The sequence below is a fragment of the Podarcis pityusensis genome (genome assembly GCF_964106645.2).
Source record: "Podarcis pityusensis genome assembly, chromosome: 10".
In the NCBI taxonomy this organism is placed as follows: Eukaryota; Metazoa; Chordata; class Lepidosauria; order Squamata; family Lacertidae; genus Podarcis; species Podarcis pityusensis.
The window spans coordinates 53,695,232-53,717,845 of NC_138035.1; the positions used below are offsets into that span (position 1 = coordinate 53,695,232).

At 41.4% G+C, this 22,614-nt stretch overlaps 1 protein-coding gene across 5 annotated transcripts in view; it reads right to left on the minus strand.

The window, feature by feature from the left end:
• The window catches only part of DOCK4 (dedicator of cytokinesis 4), a 249,605-nt gene that overhangs the window by 157,634 nt on the left and 69,357 nt on the right, over nt 1-22,614 (minus strand). For all 5 annotated transcript variants that reach the window (XM_081022240.1, XM_081022238.1, XM_081022237.1 and 2 more), the window contains exons 2-3: nt 1,737-1,820; nt 309-349 (exon numbers count right to left, since the gene is read on the minus strand). In XM_081022240.1, the coding sequence (XP_080878366.1) occupies nt 309-349; nt 1,737-1,820 (125 nt within the window). The remainder of the gene's footprint in view (nt 1-308; nt 350-1,736; nt 1,821-22,614) is intronic.

Consider the following 22,614-nt stretch of genomic DNA (forward strand, 5'->3'; position numbering starts at 1 on the left):
GTAACCTCAGTGAGGGAACTGCCAGAAGGCCCTCAGAGCTGGACCTCAAGGTTTGGACAGAATGATGGGGGTGGAGACGCTCTTTCAGGTATATACAGGTGTGTGTGTGTGTGTGTATTCTTTTTTTTTTCTATTGCTACTATCATCAGCCTACCACAGGCTACAGCCACCTTTTTATGCCTTAAACGTTACTGCTACTTGGTTATGCCAAATAGCTTGTTTTTTGTGTGGCGGCAGCTTTATAATTTGTATGAGTATTTCAGCGTGATTTTACATGCATTTCAGGTGAGCAACAAAAGTGGTTTTACCTTGAGGTTGGGGTTTTTTAAGGCAAATCCTCTGTACCAGCCTGTAGAAAAAAAATAACAATTGATATGTAAACTTACATTTTATCTGAAAAACTCTCTGACATATGTCATCTACAATAATAAAAAGTGGCAGATGGATTCATAGCGTGCTATTGTGTCAGCAGCAACACATAACACAAATCTCATACCCTTTAATGGGTCTTGTGCAGAAAGAAAAACGTTCACAATTGAAGTTTCCACCCACCCACCCCCACTCGTTTTTAACTAGCACAAACTAACACCCATTAAAAAAATATCAGAGAGTTGTAAACAACAGCACATAAATAAATAGATATCCTTTCAGCACTGGTATGAAAAGGAGAATCTGAAAAATAGCAGAGGGTATGCATTTATATTTTCTTTGTCTAACAGACAGAAATTTAACCCATTACATCAAGAGAGAAAAGAACTCTAGTCTCATGGCCAGGGCTTTTATTCAGCCAAAACTCGCAGGAATTTAGTTTCGGCACTTCTCAGGTGGGAGCCATTGCCATGATAAGAGAACAAGGAAAGTGTTCATGGTAGGGTTGCTGCTTGAATTCCAGCTATGTCCAGGAAGTTCCAAACATATGGCAACCCTAGTTCCTTGTGATGTCTAGCACCTTTTTTCTAGAAAAATAGCACTGCTCATGGCATTTCTAAAGCTACACCTTTTTCCTGACAAGCACACATTTTTGGAATAATACAGTTTAGCATCCAGTATCACATGAGCGGTACTAGATGCTTTACCCAAAGATTTTGGTGTTATTTTTTCTTACCTCTGCAGGAGGTGACTGACAATGTATAGTCATACCTCGGGTTACAGATGCTTCAGGTTGCATTTTTTTGGGTTACAGACCCGCCAAAACCCAGAAGTACCGGAAAGGGTTACTTCCGGGTTTCGGCGGTTGCGCATGCGCAGAAGCACTAAATTGCACTTTGCACATGCGCAGAAGTGCTGAATTGCAACTTCCATGTGCACAGACGTGCCGCTGCGGGTTGCAAACGTGCATCCCGCACGGATCACGTTTGCAACCCGAGTGTCCACTGTACTTGTTTATAATTTGGAGCAGTGTCTAGATTTTGCTTTCATGGCTACTGAAAATGCCTACTGTACATAAAATAATTATTTCCCCACTGGCCATAGTTGATTTCTCCACAGTATCTGGGTGACTGGACTAATTCTGATATATTTTGGGCTAGAAACATTTAATTTTGTAGGCGGTTTCCTGTTACAACAGCATGTCCAAACTCTGTTGCCTTTTCTCATCGAAGATTAAAGTTGGTTTTTTCCCCATTAAATAGGCACTCATCTAGAGCAAACACACTGATCCTGCCTCAGTGTAATGAGGTGAAATGACCTTGGACAACCTTCCCACCAGACAGTTCTGTACTAATGTCAACACTTACCATCACATTTCTCCAGTATTTGAACAGTGTCTCCAATCTCCAGTGATAAGCCATGGGGAACTGCTCCTCGAAAACTTGCAATTACTGAAAGAGATATTAAATTCCAATTAAACATATATATACATTTAACAAGCCACATGTTTGCCATTAAACTTTCACTATAAGGAAAAGCATGGCCATTAATGAACTATTTTTTCTAAAACACATAGTAATATAAGATGTATTCATGGGCATAGCCAGGGGGGGCAGCTGCCCCCCTCAATAAAAATCAATAAAAATACATAGCTAACTGAGGTTCTGCCTCCCCATACAAAAGGCCTGCCCCCTCCCTCACAAAAATCCTAGCTACACCCATGGATGTATCTACTAAAAATATCAGATTATGGTTTTAGTTGGTAGGTGGCAAGAGCTTCTTTTTTCTTACTTTTACCCAATAAAAGAAAAAGGCGTTCCCTTAACAATAAGTAACAGAAACATGAGCAGTTTCTAGTATAAGGGGGGGGGGGAGTCTCTTCATATCACTATGAACAGAGCTGCAAAAATATGCAGACAAATTCATAGTAAAATCTAGGGCTGTGCTTAGATACTTAATGGTCCCTTTATTATAAATCTAGATAAAACCTGTAGCAATTAGATAATGACAAAACATACTGAGTATGAGAAGGAATGTGTTTTATTTTGTATTTCTCTTTGGGGGATTTATTTATTTATTTTGCTGATTTTCAGGTGAGAAAAGGTATAGAAATCAGTGGGGGGTTTTAAGTGAAAAGGGGATTTTTTTTCCCCTTGCACCCCCACTAGGGATCTCAATTGCCACAATAGTTTAGGATGCCCCAACTCATGGTTGCAATTAGCCTTGCTAATTTCTGTGTTAATTTTTATTCTGATCCACTTCCCTTGGCCAAGGTTTATGAGCTTTTTTCTTTTTGCAAAATCTCCCCCCCAAACACTAAGTTTATGAGGTTTTTTGGGGGAAAATATACACTTCCAATATGGGCTGCCATGCACCTGGAATTTCCCAGACATTTTAAGCAATTTCTGAAAAATCTGCCTGGCTGTTGTTTTTGGAGAACGAATCCGGGATATGTCCGGAAAGTTCTGGACGTATGGCAGCCCTATTTTTAAAGGACTAGCATGGGGTTTAAACGTGATTGTAGCAATCTTATGAGTCTCATAGAACTTTGTAAAGGCTAAACTAAAAAAAAGTAGGAGAGTGTGACTTTACAGGGTCATTCCTAAGATGAGGAGTACAAATGCTGAAAGGGACTGCTAGAGCATTTAAGTTCCCTGCAAAAGATCAGATACATGCTCTGAGAAGAAAGAGCCCCCCTTTTTACATGAATGTTTCAAAGGGACTTTACCTGCACTTCAGTTTTGTTTTCTAAAATGTGGACAAAAACAAATGTGTGGGTGGAGAAGGGAAAAGATAAATATGTTAGACACTGGTAATCCATTTATCCTTTTTGATGTTAACCAGTGAGTATAGTAATACTGGTAAAGAAATATCAATTTGGGCCAAAACTTGCACTCTCCTCCATAATCTCACAACTGAAATCAGCAACTGTAAGAAGCTCAATAGACAAAACTAAGGGTGCAACAAGAATGAAAGGAAATCCATCAGACTGGCTGAGAAAGCAAGACTCCAGTAAGGAGGAAGCAGCTGTGGAATTGCAGATGTGCACCGAGAATTACTTATCAGCCCAATCAAGGAACTGCAATGATCTTTCAAGTCCCAGCTACATGACAAATTGCCTTTAAAGTACCAGCTGCTCTCTCAAAGACACTGCTTGTGAGTTAAGTCCCACAATAGGAAAGAGGGGAGGAAGGAGGGCAGCGCACAAGGTCAATGGCGCCCTCAAACAGTAATCCTGAAGACACTTCCTCTGCAGCCTCCCGGTTGTGAGCTGTACAAAACAACTATCTTTACAAAATAGCCTTTCTAAAGGCGGAAATCATCCCGTCTCAGCAGAAGCAAGAGCCGTCTCAGCAGAAACCTAGCACGGCTGGAAGCAAACTTTCCTAGGCATTGCCAGTATTAAAACGATTGTCATTGTTATGTGTCTTGTTATGGATAATGGCAATCCGTACAGTGCGTACGAACCCATGACATAAAGGGGCACCATTTCAAATTCCCACAGCAGCAGTGGTAGCAGAGGGGAAGGTTTGTTTAAGGACTCGCTCTTCAGTGTCAAACTGGAAAAATACAGGGGCTTGGGGTCTATGATAAGTCAGAAGGGAAGTTACCTATTCAGAAACTTCAGAAGGCTCTCCTGGACAATGTGGGAACAAGCACACTGGGCAGCAGAGGGGAAGGGAAATTTGCCTTCCATAAATCTCTTCCCAATCATTTAATATTACAATCGAAACTGGACTATTTTAGGAACATTTGGGGTTGTCCTTTGTACCCTTCATAACTTCAATTGTGCGGTTATCAAGGCAGAACTGTCAACACAATGGCCTGTTACAATTATGATTATTTGGAAAACAGAGGGATTCAAGGGTTCAACATGAATTCAGCATGCATTCCATGCATTCCGCCCACTTAATTGTTCACAATACAGCAATCATACAGTGGTACCTTGGTTTGCAACCGCTTTGGATTACAACCGTTTCGGATTACAACCCCGTCAAGCCCGGAAGTGCGTGTCCCCTTTTTTTGGATTGCAACCAAATTGGGGTGGGGAAGCCCCATTGGCGAAAGCGTGCCTTCGGTTACAACCTGTTTTGGTTTACAACCAGACCTCCGGAACGGCTTATGGTTGTAAACCATGGTACCACTGTACGTCGAAACAGTTAAGTTGCTGAGAGATCCAGAGGAATAATCTCATGTGTTCTTAAACGTAGAAGAAACAACCTAAGCAGGCCCAGAACCACATTCTACATTCAGTGGGGCGCTGGAGTCAGTCTTGATCTGTTACACCTCCCCATCCACACTGTGTTTAATCAGCATACTTGGATTTAGGCCCTACCAATGAGATTAATCCATTATTTTAGATTTTTATTTTGCAGTTGACAGAGCTTGTGAAGAGGAATCTCCATATGTACAAATAGGCTTATTTCATGCCTCATATTCTGTGAGTGGGCATGGTTCACTCTCTCACCCCACTGAGTTTAGATACACTCAGGGGATGGGGTTGGGGTGAACTGGTTCATGGAAATAGTAGAGTTGTTGATTTGGAAGGGACCCCGAGGGTCATCTAGTCCAACCCCCTGCAATGCAGGATTTTATTTTATTTTTGTCCGATGTGGGGCTCGAACCCACAACATTGAGCTCAAGAGTCTAATGCTTTACCAGCTGAGCTATCCTAGTCATATTCAGCATAGTAAACCTGCAAATTTTGTGGGGGTTACATTCCAGGAATGGCATCTAATGCCGAAATCATGTAAAGTCAAAACACATTGGGTTCCATAGCGGTTGCAATTGCCAACATATTTTTCCCCAGATGCCCGTCCTCCCCCCCCCTTTTTTTTTATTTATTTGCCAAGCATGTAAAGCTGGATGTGCATAAATTGTGGGCTTACTGTACTTTATATGCTCTTGATGAACAAGACCAAATAGGGGAGTCAAAGCATGTGGCACTATTAATGACCAAATAGACATTTGTATCTTTCACTTAGGGGTCTGTCCTCAGTGGCAGCAAACACGACAGATGTCAATACCAGCACAGGCTTCTAACATAAACAGTTCATCATAGCTCTGCACATGTCCCTCTAGAACAGGACTGGAGAATCTCTCTTCTCTCCCCCACGCCTGTCAAGGACCACATTTCCACATGGTTAACCTATCAGGACTGCGTGATGGAGGTGTGTGAGGAACCAGGGTAAAGTGGATTGAGTTTGTGAAATGGACAGGGTTTTGAAACTAGGCCAGGGCCACAACTCCCTCACTTCTGCTTCAGAAGGAGTGAAACAGCAAAGTAAAATCCTGTTATTTTACTTTGCTGTAAATTTGTGTGTTGCAGAATACCTGTTCACACTTACAAACCTAATAATAATAATAATAATAATAATAATAATAATAATGGTTGGCATTATTATTATTTATGATTTCTTCCCCAGCCACTCTGGGCGGCTTCCAACAAAAGATTAAAACAACATTAAAACATCAGTCTTATGCATCCCAGAAGATCAGAAGATTCCTGTGGTCTTACACTTGGGGGATTGCAAGTTTGTTAACTTTATAATGACCATGAGATATGCATGTGTATTTGTTAACAATGCTTATCCAGGCCTTTGGAGCATAGCTGCTCTTCCTGAATTGCTCAGTTGGTCGAGCATGAGACTCCTAATCTCAGGGTCTTGGATTCGAGTCCCACATTGGGCATTGCAAGGGGTTGGACTAAATGATTCTTGTGGTCCAAGTCTATGATTCGATGAAGGCATTAACCGCTGCAATCTTATTTATGCTTACCCGAGAAGAAGTCCCATAGGAATCATTGGGTGTCACTCCTGAATAGACATGTAAAGGATTGTGCTATCAATTTAATTTATCATTACTAAAATTCCTTCATGAAACACGGAAAAGTATTCTAATGTCGCAATAGTGCAATAAGAAGGAAATACAAACTCTGGGCTTTGCCCCACCCTTTGAAAGTGCATTCCGATTTATTTATTTTTAAAAATGTAAGACAGTGAGCAGTTGGAACATAATTAGCTACATTTACCCTTCCATACATTTTTACTATATAAACAAGCGCTGAATGTTTCGGGCTCCACTTCTTCCCTTTGCTTATATAAAAAAGCCAACTTGTCGCTAAGCAAGTAACGCATTTTATCTCTATCCATAGTGCCCTATGGCTTCATACAACATGAAGACGATTTGGGCTTTTTGTTTTTGTTTTGTTTTTAAAGCAGATAAATCAAAACTACTCACACAGAGCTTTATGTTGATTTAACATAAAAGCTGGAATTATGCCAGCTATGGGCAGAGGTCACCCCTGGCTGAGAAACTTACTCTTCTTCCCTTCTCCCTCCCCATCCAACCTTCTGTTAGTGTTTGGATTTGCAAATACTGCTGGACACTGTTGCATGCTTCAAAAATACTTCCAATTTTATTCTTCTTATTCTACTGCTGTGAATGACCCTGTCCATCTGTCAAGACTAATCCTGAACATCTGTACTGGGTTGGGTTGCCATATTTCAAGAGGGAAAAACCCAAAGCACCACCTTTCGGACATTCCCCCCAGACATCAATTCCGCCTTTGAAGTCCCGGTAATGTCTGGGGAAATCCAGACATATGGCAGCCCTATGTCTACTGGGATGCCTGTCTACAAGACCAACATGTTGTCACATTTAATGGAGTGTCATGTATTTGTTGGCGGTGCACGTTTTACCCTAGATTATCTGATATTATCTCATGGGCTGCAATCCTATATCCATTTACTTGGGACGCGGGTGGTGCTGTGGGTTAAACCACAGAGCCTAGGACTTGCCGATCAGAAGGTCGGTGGTTCGAATCACCACGACGGGGTGAGCTCCCGTTGCTCGGTCCCTGCTCCTGCCAACCTAGCAGTTTGAAAGCACATCAAAGTGCAAGTAGATAAATAGGTACCGCTCCGGCAGGAAGGTAAACGGCGTTTTTGTGCTATGCTCTGGTTCGCCAGAAGCGGCTCAGTCATGCTGGCCACATGACCCGGAAGCTGTACGCCGGCTCCCTCGGCCAATAAAGCGAGATGAGCGCCGCAACCCCAGAGTCATCCACGACTGGACCTATGGTCAGGGGTCCCTTTACCTTTTTAAGTCCCATTGAACACAATGGTACTTCTTCCTGAGTGGCCATGCTTAAGATTGAGCCGTAGGTTTCCTGATGGCGCATGAGCATATATGAGAAAAAGGGAATGAAGTTAAACTCCATTTATATTGTATGTAACCCGCCAAGTTAAAAGGTGAGAAGTGCTATGGTCCAGAATGGTTTAACACAAAAATGAGGTGGAAGAAAGCTACAAAACTTCCCGAAACACAGGCAACAAAAGAGCGTAGGCACATTTGCAGAAAGAGGCACCCTGTCAAAAGTGATAGAACAAAGAATGAAATAAGAGTCTTGTTATTTGATCCAGCACATTCACGAACTTTGCTGCAAAATACAGATAGAATTCTAAGAGAGGCCTTGTGCCAAGGTCAGTTTCAATACAGCTAAGCCCATGTGCCTGGCAGAATTACTCAAAAGAAGGCAGAAGGGCATAGCAGAAAGCAAAGGTGGCATCAGGCAACTGTGAAAGTAGACCAGATAGCCACAAATCCAGTTGGCAGCCTCCTGGCAAACAAGACACCCAGAACTACATGGATCCTTATCCTAGATAACCTGTTTTCTACTGCACTTTTCAAGCAGTGGGAAGCTTTCCAGAAGCTGTCAAGGTGAGAGCATAAATTGCAAGCTTGGGAGAAAGGTACGGCTTGCCAGACGATGCAAGGTTCATTGGCGGCTACAAATAATGGCTAGCTCAATACCAATTACACCAGGATTTATGGAAGGGAAGATAGGCTTCCAAAAATGCTATACTAATTATGTTTATTGGTACCCAATAAGGAAGGGTTCCCTTGCAGCACTCCTGGTTCCTGACAGTTTCCTATGAGCCAGTCTTAACCCTGACTTAATCTGGAGACACAACTTTGGATGGCAATACCAAATCCACATGCATTTGCACACAGCTCACAATAGATGATATTCACAATGGAAGTTCTTCATATTTCAGATTTATATACTCGGTTCTTATAGGTAGATCCGCAGTGAGCAAGCAAAGGTTCCATCCAACTTGGCGCAATGAAGGAAGGCTCATGAATCTCCAAAAGAATTATTCTCAAGCAGCCATAGATTTAATTACAGTACATGAAAACATTTCTGTCTCATTTTAAAATGGGTTGTGGGTGGGCAGAGAAAACACGGTGGAGAGTGAATAATTTTTTAAAAAACAACCCACTAAATATTGGTCAATAGTGTAATTTATTTAAGAGGTATGTTTGTGAGGGGCGAGAGAACATTAACGGCAATTGGAATTATTTTATTGTTCCCCAATGAGAAATGAGGCACTTAAACTTCACTTGCGCAATGATCTAATTATGGAGTTTATTTCAGAGTAATATAAAAAGAATGACCCTTTAATTACATACCATACAGCAGACAGCTGGAACAATCAGGGTGCCCAGGTCTGTTTAATACTACTTTGAAAAAGTGAGTGCTATTTCCAGTATATATTCACGCACGTACAGAGAGCAATAAAGTCTTGCGCGACCTGAAAATACTACCCCACCACGCACGCAAATTAACAAATCTATGCGAAGTAGCATAAGCCTAACACCAAATACCTTCGTCACAGAGCGCTATAGTATTCTATCAATGAACAGGATAGCTGCAGAAGTCTGTTCTCATTAAACAGCATGAGCCCAGCTGATAAATCTCATATGCATTGTGAGAGAAAGCCCCATAGCAAATGTCCAAGTTAACAGTGCGCACGTTTCTTTCCTTCATAATAGAACAAAGTTAAAGACTCAAATGCCTGCTAGCTTCTGGATATAATAAAAGTTAATGACGCTTTCCTCAGCATTCATAATCTTTCTAAGGTTTAACTGCCTTTCATTGCAGCAAGACGACAACGATTACACTGTGTGTGCATGACAATACTGCAGTGTAAATCTGACATAACATATGTTGCCTTCTGAGCATCTTTTGGGTGGTGGGGATTGGTTCTAGGTTTTACCCATGAAAAGCACAACTCCCATTTCTTTATTTTTTCAGGCACCAAAGTTCCTTTATAGAATAAATGAAAGCGAACTAGTTTGTTCCCCCCCCCAATTGACTTCTGTACATTGACTAGCTGTCAGATATTGACCAAATGCTTCATACTGCCATTATAAATCTAATTGTTTTTGGTAATATTTAATATGTGGCATGCGCTGACCAGAGAACCTTTAAAAAAAAAGTATAGAAATGTTGCACTTCATTGAAATAGAACACTATTTAGTATGAGATGGATGGCAAGCAATGCTACTTAGGTTTTTTTGGCAATGGTTGACACCTGAAAAAATCAAAGTAGTAAAGAGACAATTTGAATTTCAAGATAATAAGTTGTTACTGAAAATTCAAATTTTACAGGCAAAATCTGGATGCGTCAAAATGAAAATTGTGCAAACTTTCACACTGTTGCCAATACTCATTTCAGCTCTAAATTACACTTAATACTACAGCATCAGGATAGTCCTTATTGATTTCGTATCATGTCTGCTTTTTGAGATACAATTGGGCAATCACAATCTTATATTATTGATTCCTACCTTGCTTTTAAGAGTACAGCATTCTGTAAAGCAACTTTCTCATTCCACCTCACAACACCTCTGTGAGGTAGGTCATTAATAATTCCATTTTACAAACTAGGAAATGAGATGAAGATAGAATAAATTGCCCAAGGCTATCCAGAGAATTCACGACTAGGCAAGAAAAGCAGCAGTCCAATGCTACAAATGGAATTATACTACTTTTTGGTTAAAAGGGGGGGGGGTGGAACAACAATCAAACTGACACAATGGAAGCCTCTCTTTAGTAATTCAAGTACAAATGATCAGCTGCACAAAAGCACCCACTTTATTACAGTTATTGGCAACGTTGGGGCCACACTAAAAATTATTTTACACTAAAAAATATTTTATAACCCCTTATCTGAGAAAGGTTCTCAAGAGGGTGGTGGCAGTCTAGATTCAGGAAGGCATGCTTGGAGGAGACTAGATATCTGCATCCATTACTGTGTACAGTTGTACCTTGCTTCTCAAATTTAATCCATTCCAGGAGTCTGTTCAAAACAGTTCGGAAGCCAAGGCGCGGCTTCCGATTGGCTGCAGGAGCTTCCTGCAGCCAATCAGAAGTTACGTCGGATGTTTGGCTTCCAAAAAATGTTTGCAAACTGGAATACTCACTTCCGGGTTTGCGGGGTTCAGGAGCTGATTTGTTCAACAACTAAGGTGTTCAACTACCAAGGTACGACTGTAGTTTCAGGCTTGGTCATGGCACTGAAACTTCCTTGGTCACCCTGGCTGATGATATTTGTCGGGAGACCAGAATGAGAGAGTGCAAATCTGCTTGTTCTTCTTGACCTCTTGGCCATTTTTGATACCACTGACCATGGTATCCTTGAGGGAGTTTGGCGTTGGGGTGGCGGCGGCGGCATTTTGCTTCAGTGGTTCTGTTCCTGCCTCCAGGGATGAAAGGCGGCATACAAATTTAATAATAAACAAACAAGCAAATGTTATACAACCAGGTTCACGAGCCCTGCTAGTTGCCTCTCTGATAAGGTTTTGACAAAGGTTTCCAGGCTCTGGCTCCAAATGGACATTTAAAAAGCAATAGAAATTCTCCACCTGTCTTTTTTTAAAACAACAACAACTCAATAGTTTATTCACTAGGTAACTCCCAGGCTGAATAACGGTACATCAACTGTCAGAAATATATATATCCATGTATGTGCGTTTGTGTGTCATTATTTCTAAATGTGTCTTTTACTTGCCTGAGAAGCTGACAGATCTTCACCCTCCATTCAACACTAACTATCCATAAAGACGAGTACAGTGGTAAACGCAGCACATTCTCTTTTCCCCTCCCCCCACCCAGGTGAGACAAACCCATTTTCTCTGCCTATTCCTTTTCATTCCGTGAATTCAGCAAGGTCATTAGCCAAGAATCTGACAGAAGATAACTTTCCAAGAGACATAATAAATGCAACGAAAACTTCTAGCTCAAGAAGGCTGCAGCTAACGGCTACTCTGCTTCATCTCCGAGCAAGGAAAATGTATTTATTTCTTTTCCAAAAATAGGAAAGCAGCAGATCACTTGGCCTAGTTCGTTTTTGTCACCTGGACACTGCTAGGCATGGGCGACAGCAGTAAATTTGCATACTCTGAAAGCAAAACCCTTATGCAAATGAGTGGGGGGTGTTGAAGGGCTATAAAGGATGCCTTTTGTGCAAACCTGCAGCTAAACCTCATTCAGACAGGAAGTCTGGTAACTCTAAACCATGGGTAGGCAAACTAAGGCCCGGGGGCCGGATCCAACCCAATAGCCTTCTAAATCTGGCTCACAGACGGTCCGGGAATCAGCGTGTTTTTACATGAGTAGAATGTGTGCTTTTATGTAAAATGCACCTCTGGGTTATTTGTGGGGCATAGGAATTCGCCCATTATTATTTTTTTCAAAATATAGTCCGGCCCTCCACAAGGTCTGAGGGACAGTGGACCGGCCCCCTGCTGAAAAAGTTTGCTGACCCCTGCTCTAAACAATGGTTGGAATGGATGCACATTGTAAAGCTAAACCATGGGTAAAGTAAATGAGAAAAAGGAGGCAGAAATTCTCTCTGGAGAAGTAAACAGTGAACACATGAGTCTCTGGTCCACTCCTCAGCAGTATTACAACAGCAACAGGTCACATTCATTTCCCAAATAAATAAATAAATTTGTTTATGCATGGGTTTTTGCTATTAGCCTCTAACTGACAACAACAGAAAAGGGAGACACTGCAGGAAGGAAAAAAATGGAGAATAGGAGCTTTCGTTGTTGACATTTATTTTAGGAATTTATATCCCGTTTTTCTTGCCAAAGTAACCCATAGCAGCTAACAGTCAATGAATAAAACAACAGTAAGACATTTGAAACAAAAATATAGAGCATAAGACTTCCTCACTAAAAATTCAAAGCACTATAAAGCCAACAGCAAGCACCCACCACAAAACAGTACAGTCCAAATGTATGGCAAAATAAGGTTAGTTCTAGTTTGGTGGCTGAAGTTATGGAAAGCCAAGGTTTGGCAGGCTTCCCTTGTTGATAACCAGTACTTTCCCTAAATGGGGTGAGAAGATACATCATGATTTTTGCAAAGTTCATGTATCATTTAATAAGTTTCAGGAGTGGAATCAGTTTATTCTGCTTCCATACCCAACATCCATGCAAGGCCTGCTTCTGGTTTGAGGGGACTCCCTCAGTAGGTAGCCTTTGGTAGGTCCTCTCCATTTAAATTTCCCATAATGCCTCTGAGGTGGCATCTTTCCAGGACATTGTGGGATATCTAAAATATTAATTCGGAGCTGGGTTGTGTGTTAGTGCAGGACTGGTCCCTGTCAGGGCTCTGGGAACCTCAATAGCTGCTCAAAGATGCAGTGTGCTGTCGCCAGGTCCACCACCACACAAAAACCTGCCTCACTTGTACATTCTCCCTTTCCTTGCATCAAAGGAAGGTGTTAAAAACGACCCTCAGTATTTGTGCAAAAAAGATATCTCAACCTGTAGAGAAACTAGCCTCAGAGTCATCATGATACAGTCTCGTTCGAGAACCTCTTTTTCTTCTCAGATAATGTCTCCTTCAAAGCAGGTGGCACTGTGGTCCAAACCACTGAGCCTCTTGGACTTGCCGATCTGGTCGGCGGTTCAAATCCCCACAACAGAGTGAGCTCCCGTTATTCTGTCCCAGCTCCTGCCAACATAGCAGTTCGAAAGCATGCCAGTGCAAATAGATAAATAGGTACCACAGCGACAGGAAGGTAAACGGTGTTTCCGTGCACTCTGATTTCCGTCACAGTGCTCCGTTGCGCCAGAATCGATTTAGTCATGCTGGCCACATGACCCGGAAAGCTGTCTGTGGACAAATGCTGGCTCCCTTGGCCTGAAAGTGAGATGAGCGCTGCAACCCCGTAGTCACCTTTGACCAGACTTAACCGTCCAGGGGTCCTTTACCTTGCCTTTTACCTTCAAAGCTATCCACACCCCAACTCTGCATCTAAGGCCATGCACACACTCCCATTTACTCTGCAACCAGCATGCCTCCACTGCTGTTTTGGGATGCAGTCTACAAATGACTTTACCACAGTCCACATCTATCTTGTCATTTCTTATGAAATACAACATTTTGGTGCATCTTTCCCCAGAACAGCTTTGATCTACACGTGGGGTGGGGGGGGGGGAGAGAGAGAGGACAATCTAGCTGTGTATAAAGCTAATAATGTGTACACAACCTAAAACCAGGTATTCCCAGACAGGAATTATGAGCTGTAAGAATATAATAATGTGTGAAGTGGCATTAAGCCCTAAATTTCATTTTACATCTGTTCCAGCATCTATTGCGATCCCAAAGCAATAGCTGCAAGCTGGAGTCATCAGACATGCTGCAGCAATGCTCCAGCTTCCCAAAGTGTGAAATTTTGCTAATCACAGTTCTCACCCTAGCTGGCATATTACTTTGTTTAAAAAGCGGGCGGGGGGGGGACCCTCTCTTCAGTTTCACTCTTAAAGGCTGCTGATTAACTCAGCATTTTGTCCCACTGAGACTGTGAAAGGCAAATGTCGTGTTTTATATTTGTTCTAGCAATCGGGATAATAACAACTTTCCTTGCAGGCCTCAACAATCAAGGAGGCTCTGGAGCCTGTAGGCATGTTGATGAAGCTCATCAATGAGAAAGTCTTCCTGGGATCCGTTCCATCAAAAACAGCAGGATTCATTACACAGCTTGCCCAAATGAGTCTTTCAGAACTTTAGCAGAAGAAACAGGCATATGCTGGACATTGCTAATATCCTTTTACCTGTTCCTAGAAGATTATCCAATAGTTTGCACATTGTATTAAAACTGCATCCCTCGGTTGTTGCACTAGGAGGGTAATATCTTTGTTTGCTTTAAGTATCTACATAAGTGAGACGTGAGAGCTGGACCATATAGAAGGCTGAGCGCCGAAGAATTGATGCTTTTGAATTCTGGTGCTGGAGGAGACTCTTGAGAGTCCCATGGACTGCAAGAACAACAAACCTATCAATTCTTAAGGAAATCAGCCCTGAGTGCTCACTGGAAGGACAGATCCTGAAGCTGAGACTCCAATACTTTGGCCACCTCATGAGAAGAGAAGACTCCCTGGAAAAGACCCTGATGTTGGGAAAGATGGAGGGCACAAGGAGAAGGGGACGACAGAGGATGAGATGGCTGGATAGTATTCTCGAAGCTACCAGCATGAGTATGACTAAACTGTGGGAGGCAGTGGAAGACAGGAGTGCCTGGCGTGCTCTGGTCCATGGGGTCACGAAGAGTCGGACACGACTAAACGACTAAACAACAATAACATCTACATAACTACTACAAAAAAAATCTGGGAAGATAATTCTAGTGAATTGTATGTGAACAGTCTGATGACCCGCTTCCCCACTGTGGGGACGTATTAGCTGCATGAGTATGGAGAGGAACAAAACTATATGCTGGGATACTGCTGAAAAGCTTTAGAGCAGGAGTCCTCGATGTTGCGTCATTTCTAAAGGCAAAGACTCACTCAGGGGATATATTTAGATTGTTTTCAAGTTCCCCTTGTCTAAGGGAATCTGTATATTCACACATACTAATTTTGGAAAGAGGAAACACTGCTTTATACAGACTAGAAAAATGACAAATAAATCTTAAGTCTCATCTCCACATAGTCTGTGCCAAACACACCAGGACAAAGTTTATAAGAAACCAAAGTTTCAACAGAAAAAAGCAGCCATGAAGCCATTTGCCCATTGGCAAAAAAGCGAATAGGGCCATATGTCAGAATCTGTGTGGGATGAGTGAATCCTGTGGCCCTCCAGAGGGTGTACAGTCTTCGACAGTGAAGGAAGAACACTTTTTTTCATGAATTGTAGCCCTGGATGGCCTTAATGCCTATGAATTTGAAGTTGGTGGACATTACGATATCTTATGGGTGCATGGTTTAACTATGCACAATGTGAAGAAGTTCTTTCTTTTGTTTCAGCACTCAGGTTCGCTGAATGTCTATGAGTTCTAGTATTACGAAGGAGAAAAACTTCTATATCTGCTTTCTTAACACGATACACCATTTCATATACCTATATCATGTCATCTCTTAAAATTTTTCTCAACTGAAAAGCCCCTAAGTGTTGTAACCTGTCCCTATATGAGGGTTGCTCCAACCCCTGGTCATTTTGATTGCCTTTTTCTGAACCTTTTTCCAGCTCCGCAAGATTCTACTTACCACTATAGACATCGTAAACTATTCCTCAGAGTATGTATGATGCTTTGAGATAGAAGCACAATGTTCATTTTGTTATGTTTGTATCCTATCCATTCATCCAAGGAACTCAAAAGTGCCTCAGATACAGCCCTGTAAGGTAGGGTGAAAACACTATACATTACGTACTTTGGGCAAAACAAAAACTTTGTATCATATATGTCGCTCAAATGACCTTATATATCCTCTGTAAATAAATAAATAAAAGGAAAGGAAACCGCATCCAACTTGACTGCTTTTCTTATCTCTTCCGTTTGAAGGGCAGGGTTTCATTTTGGACTTGGCAACGTCTCACTGGAATACTAATGGCCAGAAATCAGCACTTCGTACACCTCTGAGTGACAATATTTTTCCAGCTTTGCCTGTTGTTGCGTTTTGTTCAGTTTAATCTCACCCGCTAGCTATTTTAGGCTTATCTCTTTGAAAACACATACACCAAACCTTTGCATTTTTAAGTCCCAAACTTTCCCTGGTTTGTCGGAAGGGGGCAAAGTTTTCAAGTGAAGCCCATTTCCATTCTCCCTGCAACATTGTCAAAGGAACAGTTTATCTAAAATATACTGTGGCTACATTTTTCTCCCATATGCATCAAGTCCTTTCTCCTCCAATAAAACGAAGACTGAGACTTCTCAGAGATTGCAGGTCTCGGCTGTACATATGGCAATTCTGACACCTTATGTAGGTAAGCAGCACTATATGACTGTTATATGAGTTTTATGGACTGTGCTTTGTTTTGTTTTTTGTTTTTTGTTTTGCTTTGTTTTGTTTTTAAAAAGGGTCATCCACTATGAACCCACAAATGCTGCCTTTAAAAGGTTAGCACCACTAAAATGGTCCACACTTTTCTTGATGCCATTTTTTTTAAGTACCGTATTTTTCGCTCTATAAGACACACTTTTCCCCTCCTAAAAAGTAAGGGGAAATGTGTGTGCATCTTATGGAGCGAATGCAGGCAGGAGGCTCTGCTCAGTGCTCCCTTTAAAGAGCCACGTGGAGTGTGTGTGCGGCTCTTCGGGGCTTTTCCCCAAGGAGGGAGAAGGGCTGCCCTTCTCCCTCCTCAGGGAAAAGCCCCCAAGAGCCACACACACAGTCCGTGCGCTCTTTAAAGGGAGTGCTGCTCTTGGGGGAGCCTTAGCCGCACGCAGCCTCTCCCGGGAAGGCTGTTCTAGCTTCTGGCTTAGCTGTGTGAAGCCTCCGCAGGGCTATCCAAAAGCCAGAAAAACTCCCCTAAAAGCTAGGTGAGTCTTATGGTCCGGTGTGTCTAATAGAGCGAAAAATATGGTATATGTTTATAAATGTTTCACTGCTGCATGCTCCAATAATGGAGTGCAAAACTCCTCTGATGATATTTACAGGGGGTTTTTAAAAACACACGCACACACACACACACACCCCAAACACACGTTTTCCCACCTAGGAATCTCTCACTTGCATGGCAGGACACTACACGTGTGTATGTGAGAATGCACACACACAATTAATATGCACTGCCAGGATTATGAGCATATATTTCACAACCCAATGATACTTTGGTCCTTTGGAAGAAAGAAAAGGGTAGAAAGTGCATGGAGAATGGGTATACACCTTGCACCCGCTGTGATAGCTCAGTAGCTAGAGCATGAGACTCTTATTTTTTTTTATATTTTTTTTTATAGAAATTTATTGGGTTTTACAAATAGCAATACACATAATAAACAATGTAACATATATCTTGACATAATTTCACATTTTCTTTGGACTTCCTCACATCTCCCGCTCCCACTTTCATCGTTATAGCATTTTGTCAGCAATTTATTATCTTATTTGCAATCTTATATCCCTTCTATGTTTCATAATCTTCTACTCCTCAAAAAGAGTTATATTTTCTCAATCTCACTTATTTTCTTAAAGTCATCTAAGTTTAGTGGTGCTCAGTTATATTGATCTAGCGTCCTGTTTAGCATTCACTCAAATTGCAATATTTTTGTAAATAGTTCTTAAATTTCTTCCAATCCTCCTCAATCCTCTCTTCTCCCAGGTCTCGAATTCTGCCGGTCATCTCGGCCAGTTCCATGTAGTCTATCAGTTGCACCTGCCATTCTTCCAGTGTGGGTAGATCTTGAGTTTTCCAATGCTTTGCAAGTAGTATCCTTGCTGCTGTTGTTGCATACATAAAAAATGTCTGGTCCTTCTTTACCACCCCTTGGCCGACAATACCCAAAAGAAAGGCCTCTGGTTTCTTAGTGAAGGTATATTTAAATACCTTTTTCAGTTCATTATAAATCATTTCCCAGAACGCCTTCACTTTAGGGCATGTCCACCATAGGTGGAAGAATGTTCCTTCACACTCTTTACATTTCCAACACTTATTGTCAGTCAGGTGGTAAATTTTTGCAAGTTTGACTGGGGTCATATACCATCTATATATCATTTTCATTACATTTTCTTTCAAAGCGTTACATGCAGTAAATTTCAATCCAGTACTCCACAACCTTTCCCAGTCCTCAAACATAATGTTATGCCCAATGTCCTGCGCCCACCTTATCATAGCCGATTTAACCATTTCGTCTTGTGTGTTCCATTTTAACAGCAAGTTATACATCCTTGAAAGTATCTTACTCTTAGGTTCTAACAATTCTGTTTCTATTTTCGATTTCTCCACCTGGAACCCTAATTTCTTATCATTTTTAAAAACTTCTTTAATCTGAGCGTAATGTAACCAATCTCGCACTTTATCCTTCATTTTCTCCAAACTCTGCAATTTCCAATTGTCTCCATCTTTTTCTAGAATTTCCCAATATTTTGGCCATTTGGCCTCCATATTGGGTCTTTTTCGGGCCTTAGCTTCCAAAGGTGAAAGCCACCTTGGGGTCTTATTTTCCAGCAAGTCTTTATATTTTGTCCAGACATTAAACAGTGATTTTCTGACAATATGGTTCTTAAAGGCCTTATTTGCTTTAACCTTGTCATACCACAAATATGCATGCCATCCGAAAGCGTTGTTAAACCCTTCCAAATCCAACACATCAGTGTCTTCAAGAAGTAGCCAGTCTCTTAGCCAGCAAAACGCTGCGGCTTCATAGTACAACTTTAAGTCTGGCAGGGCAAAGCCCCCTCTTTGTTTTGCATCAGTTAATATCTTAAACTTAATTCTGGGCTTTTTGCCCTGCCAGACAAACTTAGAAATATCTCTCTGCCACTTCTGAAAGCACTCCGTCTTGTCCAAAACCTGAAGTGTTTGAAATAAAAACAGCATCCTTGGCAATACATTCATCTTAATAGCAGCAATTCGGCCTAACAAAGAAAGTTTCAATTTTGACCAACTATCTAAGTCTCTCTTAATTTCTACCCAACATTTTTCATAATTATCCTTAAATAGACTTAGGTTTTTTGCTGTTATGTTTACCCCTAGGTATTTTACTTTTTTAACCACATTAAGTTCCGTCTCATTCTGAAACCGTTCTGACTCTGTATCAGTCAAATTTTTTCCCAAAACCTTAGTTTTCTGTTTATTTAATTTAAATCCAGCCACCCGACCAAAGTCATTAATCAGTTGTAATACTCTTTTCGTACTAGGCTCTGGCTTCTGCAAGGTCAAAACCAGGTCATCTGCAAAAGCTTTTAATTTGTATTGTTTCTGTCCGACCTGTATTCCTTCCACCAACCGATCCCCTCTAATCATATTCAATAGCACTTCCAGAACCGAAATGAATAACAAAGGGGAGATAGGGCAACCTTGTCGAGTTCCTTTTTCAATTTTAAACTCTTCTGTAACCACATTATTAACTATCAGTTTAGCTTTCTGCTCTGAATATATCGCCTCAATCCCATTCTCAAAACCCCGTCCCACTCCCATCTCTTTTAAATTTCCCATCATAAATTTCCAGGAGATGTTGTCAAAGGCCTTCTCCGCATCTATAAAGATTAAAACTGCTTTTGTGTTTATATCTGTTTGCAAAAGTTCCAAGATATCAATAATGTTCCTTGTATTAGCAAACAAATGTCTACCTGGGAGAAAGCCTGCCTGGTCCTTATGGATTACTTCATTTAAAACTTTTTTAAATCTACTTGCCAAAATGTCTGCAAATATTTTGTAATCCACATTTAAAAGGGAGATGGGACGGTAGTTCTTAAGTTGTGTCTTTTCAGCTTCCGTCTTTGGTATTAATGTGATAAACGCTTCCTTCCACGACTCCGGTGCCCTCTTCCCCTCCATAATTTCATTGCTGACCTCCATCAAAGGTTGTATCAAATAGTCTTTTAATGTCTTATAGTACTTGGAGGTCAGCCCATCTGGCCCTGGAGATTTGCCAAGTTGCATGTTCTGAATGGCTTGTTCAATCTCCTGTCGTGTTATTTTAGAATTCAGGATTGTCCTATTTTCTTGTGACAATTTGGATAGTCCATTTTTTGCCAAAAATTGTTTAATCTCAACTTCGTCTTGCGGCCCTTGGGTGTATAGTTTTTTGAAGTATCTCTGGAAACACTTTCTGATGTCCACTGGATTCTGAATGTTTTTTCCTTCAATCTCTAAGTTTGTAACCGTATTTAATCTTTGTCTTCTCTTCAACTGCCAAGCTAGCAGTTTTCCACATTTATTCGCCGACTCAAACGTTTTTTGTTTCATTAGTTTAACCTTCCATTCGATTTCCTGATTTATCAGTTTAGAATATTGTGTTTGATAAAGTTTAATTTCTCTCAGAGTTGGCTGTGACTTCGGGTTCACTCTTAATTTCTTCTCTAATTCTTTTATTTTATCCAAGATCTTATCTTTTTTCTCATTTTGTGTTCTTTTCTTTACTGCATTCTGTTGTATCAAGAATCCCCTCATTACAGCTTTACTTGCGTCCCAGACGATTCTTTTTTCCACCGTAGTATTCATATTTATCTCAAAATAATCCTTCAAAACTTTTTGGGCCTTCTTAATAATTTCCTGATCTCTGAACAAATTGTCATTCATCTTCCATCTAAAGGATCCAGTTGGTAGTAGTGTCATATCCATCTTTACTGCATTATGGTCGGAACAGGTCTTTGGGCAGATTTCCACTTTTCTGACCTTAGGTGCCAGGCCTCTAGAAATCCATATTTGGTCGATTCTTGTCCAGGTCAGTTGGGCTTCAGAAAAGAATGTTCCCTCTCTTCCTAGTGGGTTCTTTGTCCTCCAAATATCAATCAAATCCATATTGTCTGTCATTTCAAAAAAGGTTTTAGGTAGTCTGCCGTCTTTTGTAACATTTTGACTTAGAGCATGAGACTCTTAATATCAGGGTCATGGGTTCGAGCCCCACGTTGGGCAAGATAAATTCCTGCATTGCAGGGGGTTGGACTAAAATCAGGGGTCAGCAAACTTTTTCAGCAGGGGGCCGGTCCACTGTCCCTCAGACCTTGTGGTGGGACAGACTATATTTTGGAAAAAATAATGAACGCATTCCTGTGTCCCACAAATAACCCAGAGATGCATTGTAAATAAAAGCACACATTCTACTCATGTAGAAACACCAGGCAGGCCCCACAAATAACCCATACAGTGGTGCCCCGCAAGACGAAAAACTCGCAAGACGAAAAACTCGCTAGACGAAAGGGTTTTGCGTTTTTTGAGTCGTTCCGCAAGACGAATTTCCCTATGGGCTTGCTTCGCAAGACGAAACGTCTTGCGAGTTCTTGCGAGTTTGTTTCCTTTTTCTTAAAGCCGCTAAGCCGTTAATAGCCGCTAAGCCGCTAATAGCCGCAAGACAAAGAGACTCGCGGAACGGATTAATTTCGTCTTGCGAGGCACCACTGTAGATGCATTTTAAATAAAAGGACACATTCTACTCATGTAAAAACACGCTGATTCCCGGACCGTCCACAGGCTGGATTTAGAAGGCAACTGGGCCGGCCCCAGTCCCCGGGCCTTAGTTTACCTACCCATGGACTAAATGATCCTTGTGGTCCCTTCCAACTCTACAGTTGTATGACTCTCCTGAAGCTGAGGCTCCAATACTTTGGAGCCAACTCCTTTTTAAAAAACCTTTTTTAAAAATGAGCTTTATTTATTTATTAAATTTTGTATCCTGCCCTTCCTCCTTAAGGATCCCAGCATGGCAAACATTGAATGTTAAAACAGTACAATTTAAAATAAAAATATTTTATTTTCATATTCATGAGAAGAGAAGAGAAGAGAAGAGAAGAGAAGAGAAGAGAAGACTCCCTGGAAAAGACCCTGATGTTGGGAAAGATGGAGGGCACAAGGAGAAGGGGACGACAGAGGACGAGATGGCTGGAATGTTCTCGAAGCTACGAACATGAGTTTAACAAAGCTGCGGGAGGCAGTGGGAGACAGGAGTGCCTGGTGTGCTCTGGTCCATGGGGTCACGAAGAGTCGGACACGACTAAATGACTAAACAACAACAACAATGATTCTATGACCACCCAGTGTATTGTAAGGTCTCACATGCCCTTCGATGTATCTTGGATCCACAGACTGGCATGAATGGCAAGCGTTTCATGCAGAGTCTTACTCCTGCAGCAACGATGTAATCTTATATTTTCTGCAATAATTCAAGTGTGCTGGTGACTAACCAGTTCCTCATGTTCACATATCACAATTGGGAAAGGCTGGCAGCAGCCTTTCTGGGCTGATGATGAATCACCCAGATGACTAAATTACCACAAGAGGGAAGAGACAAAGAGAGAGACCCACTCCATAAATTTAAAGTGCATTCAATGCACATTTAGAGCACATGAATCTTTAAATGTGTGTTGGCTGTCTTTTAAATGTATGGTACAGATCTTCCCAAATAGGGAGCACAGCACAACAGTCATATGGATTCCCCTCAGTCAACGCCATTAAAAAGTGAACTAAACAAAATCCCAACAGCAAAATTGTAATCCAAGTTCCCT